Genomic DNA, 4334 nt, shown 5'->3' on the forward strand with positions numbered 1-4334 from the left:
AATGAAGGTGAAAACATAGACAAGTGTGGAGAATGAATAGAAGAAGTCATTCTGAAGAGAAGTACAATTACAGTTCAGCAGTTCTAACTTATGTTACAAACTAACCAGACTGATATGTGCCAGCTAAGCAAAACTTAACCAACTTAACAAACAGACTTCCTTTAGAAACAAAACAAGAGAAAGCTAATAAGTAACTATTTGTAGTTGAGGGCTTGAGGCTGCTCTGTTGAGTCTGTATAACTGGGCTCGATAGTCTTGTGACCGTGTTAGTGTTACTATGCCTCCATTGGTTGAAACTTGAATCATGTACTGGCTAGTCTAGTAACAGCAGACGTATAACTAATTAACAACAATTCAACTATATACATTGAGAAGTCAGCGGTTTCTATCGCAATTTCAATAATCCTTGTAGGAAAAACAATTTCAATAATTGAATTATATATGTTCAGTGGGCTAACATAACATCTTACCTTGGCAAAGTCATCAACAATTATAGTGACACATTTAAATGGAAAGAGAGTTTTTCCTAATTATTACAACGTTTGGTCTAATGTTAAGCACTTGACTAGTGTTATAGATATGGCCTATGGGCACAGGATCCAGTGCAGCATTCATCAACTAAATAGACATATTGTATATAACTGCTTCAAGTGTAAGAGATTGAGGTAGAAATCTATGCTATCTTTGGTAAACCGTTATTTCTAATTTATACAAAAACTGATAAACAAATACCTTGTTAGTGCTCAGTGAATTTGACTGGTTTGTATTCGCCACTTTGGCACTCAGGTAACAGTTACACAAAATAGACGAGAATTTCTTCAGTAGCTGCTAGACCAACAATGGCACTCTTCTCTTCCTGTTACAAACTGATTTGAATGCCACTGATGCTAAAACAAGGTGAAGAAAATTGAAGCGACTATATTTAACAATATGGATCTAATTTATAGACAATTCAGTACAAACATCAGATATAAATGAAGTCATTGATCTTTTACAATTGCTTGGAGAAATTTATTTCAGCTAGAATAGACTACAGGGGAAATGCAGAACACATGAAAACAAGAATGCAGTAGCAACTGAAGCAGTCCAAAATGCAGTTAACCCTACTTCATACATTTTAAAACTATGGTAAGGCGTGACGAAGAGCTTGAAATTTATCTAGCTTCATCGATTTTCAACTGAGAAAAAACCGAATCGTCTGCAGTATCAGACCGATCACCCATTGCAATGGACATGTCATCCACTTCGCTCAAGGTGGACAGAGAAGGAAGACGCCTAACATTGGGCAACTGAAGCGATGCAGAAGCACTGCTAGAACTATCCTCATGCGGCTCTCTGTGTATTGCGCCACGCTGAAGCTGCAGTGCATACTCCAAGTCCCACAACACATCACCCATGGTTGGCCTATCAGAACCATCTTCTTGCAAGCATTTCTCTATTGTCTCGCTAAACTTCCTGAACGAGTTTTGATCTAATTGGCCTTTGATGGTGGGATCAATGATGTCTTCTAGAATCCCTTTGTTTTTGCAAAGGATTCCCCATTCAGCTAAGTTCACTTGCTCCCTTGGGAGCGAAGGTTCGATAGCCGGCCTGGCACATAACACTTCCAGAAGAACTACACCAAATGAATAGACATCAGATTTTTCTGTCAGCTGCTGCGACCGGAAATACTCCGGATCAAGATAACCAAAAGTTCCTTTAACACCTGTGCTGACATAGGAATGCTGGTCAAGGGGACCTGTTCTCGAAAGGCCGAAATCAGCAACTTTAGCCACAAGATTCTCATCAAGGAGAATGTTGGTGGATTTCACATCCCGGTGAATGATTCCCCCGGACGCGCCTTTGTGAAGGTACTGAAGGCCTCTTGCGGCTCCAATGCAAATTTCAAGCCTTTGCTTCCAAGTCAAGCTTGGCAGTTTTGTATTGTACAAATGGTCCCTCAATGTCCCTTTGTCCATGTACTCGTAAACCAGTATCATCTCGTACCTTTCGTCGCAGTAGCCGATCAAGGAAACGAGGTGCCTGTGGCGAATTTTGGACAAAACCATGATCTCAGTCTGGAACTCCGGAAGGCCCTGACCGGACCCTGGCTCACTCCTCTTAACTGCTACTTTCATGCCGTTCTTGAGAACTCCCTTGTAGACATTTCCAAAACCGCCCTTGCCAATTATCTGCTTCTCGTCGAAGTTCTTGGTTGCCAATTGAAGATCCTGCAGAGGAACCTTCAGTCCGAGATTAATGTTGCGAAGCGGAGAGCCTTGGATGGTTCCATCAGTCAACCGGCTTGTTCTGCTGTGAGAACTTCCTCCTGCCGTGGCAGGAATTGGCAACCAATCTGAACCCTCCACCGGCTTTTGTTTGTCGGTCTTAAGACGCCAAACTAACACAATAACAACCAATGCAACCAGGACCAAACCTCCAAGTACTGAACCCAGCACCACTCGAAGAACACTAGTGTTTCCATTGGAATGGTCTTCCAAGTAACTCAAATCTGATGAATCAACCATTCGCATTATTTCTAGACCATTCAAAAAAGCTCTAAGAACCTTAGCAGAACTATTAGGCTTGACAGTGATCCGGAAAAAACCAGAGTTATCAGACTGGACCATTAAATCATAATAATAAGGCGCCGGCAATTTGTTAGACACATTTCTGTCGTCACCAATGAGCAAAGCAAACTGGTCATAAATGTACATGCCAAATATCGTAAGGTCAGCCTGTATAGACCAAATGTCACAGAAGTGAAGCCGAATTAGGTGGTTTACATTCTTGTCCACAGGAAGACTCCAGGTTATGTTTTCAGAGGTAACATTAATCCATCTAGCTGTTCCGTAAACATCATTTTCTGGCGCAGTATAGCTATTAGCGTTTGGACCATCATCATCAGGACCTGCCGTGAGTGGAATGCTACCAGAATATTGGGAACTCTTGGCATTTTGACCATCAATAAGGTAAGTATCATCTAAAAACCAGGTTCTCCATAAGAGATCTGCGCTACTTGTGATATTATTGCCACCAACATTGAGCCTGTGTTTGGTCTCCAACGCTCGCGTGAGTACCCCACTGTAGGTGGACAAACTATTTTGTCCAATGGCAGGTTGTGGATCAAAACCTGTGACGCTATTAGCGATTAAGAAGCGGGGGAGTAGGAAGACTTCTATGGCATTCACAAAGGCAAACGAGAAACGGAGAGGGTCGAAAATGATTCTGAATTTACCAAGAGATATCTTCACGTAATACTCTTTAACAAGAGGAGATTTTGTATAGTTCTTGGGCGTGAAGTTTTGCAGCAGCATGAAATTAGGAACCGAGACATTGAAAGTTGCAGAAGAGAGGTTACTAGGCGAAGTGAAAGCAAGGAAATGAAGGCGTATTATGTAGGTACCAGCGGTGTCAATTGGGAACTCATAGAAAGATTGACTTGGGAAGATTCTTGCGGATTGGTAGATAGGTGAAGGAACTGATGATTGGTTGGATTCTGTTTTGCTTCCCTTGCTATAACTGACCTGGCTTGAATCCCCAACGTAAGTTTTCCCACTCTCGGTGTCCTTAGCATTGCTGCTCGATCCGCAATTGATGAAGTACTTGTTTTGGAGATCATACCCATGGGAGTGGAACTGAAGTGATGAAAGCTGAATAACAAGTAATAGCAGTAAAGGCAGAGAGTGTTGAACTGTGTAAAACTGATGATGAATTGCCATGGAAAATTGGTGCGTGTGATGAACAATTTCAGCTACAATCATGGCATCTGTGACTATGAACTATGGATAGTGTTAGCGAAGACGACTTCAGAAGAGGTCAAGTCGTCAGCTTTGATTTTTCTTCATTTTTTTATTTCTATTTTTTATTTTCTGGTGTACATGTGATAGTTGATTTATCAACTACCCAGAGTCTCCAACTATTTGATTTGAGCCTTGAAAAATAATTGATTCTTACTCACGGTGGAAAAATGATTGGTTGCATACTTTTGAAGTGCCCACCAAGTTGGCGTGCCACTTCAGATTCATTAATGTAATAATATAATAAAGAATAAATGATTGTTCCACGGAATGAATAATGAATTAAGAAGGCTGCAAGTAATAAATGGTCTAGTGGCATGACAGAGTAGGGGACAAATATCGTCTTAACATATCAAGATTTTAATAAGGTCGAAAGGCATATAATTTGTCCTGGCATTCTTGGAGGGGAATTCACTAATTTTTTTTTTTCCGTCTTTCTCCGGTACCCAACTCCGCCTATGTTACACTTGCGGTACATAGTCGGTCCCAAGTCCGGTTAAAGGAGGAGGGTTGTGTTAGGTCTTCGCCAACCAACATAAAAATATAGCCGAACCC

General features: G+C 41.2%; 1 protein-coding gene across 1 annotated transcript; it reads right to left on the reverse strand.

The window, feature by feature from the left end:
• Positions 1–989: 989 nt before the first annotated feature.
• On the reverse strand, positions 990–3885 carry LOC130961579 (probable receptor-like protein kinase At5g24010). The gene has a single exon (XM_057887534.1). It carries the CDS (start codon positions 3741–3743, stop codon positions 1155–1157), a length of 2589 nt encoding a protein of 862 aa, XP_057743517.1. The 5' UTR covers positions 3744–3885; the 3' UTR covers positions 990–1154.
• Positions 3886–4334: the final 449 nt, after the last annotated feature.

This window comes from Arachis stenosperma, chromosome 1, assembly GCF_014773155.1.
Source record: "Arachis stenosperma cultivar V10309 chromosome 1, arast.V10309.gnm1.PFL2, whole genome shotgun sequence".
In the NCBI taxonomy this organism is placed as follows: domain Eukaryota; kingdom Viridiplantae; phylum Streptophyta; class Magnoliopsida; order Fabales; family Fabaceae; genus Arachis; species Arachis stenosperma.

Bases quoted from the DNA above. Each gene is read 5' to 3' on its own strand.
- LOC130961579 (XM_057887534.1), bottom strand. From the start codon at position 3,743: ATGATTGTAGCTGAAATTGTTCATCACACGCACCAATTTTCCATGGCA.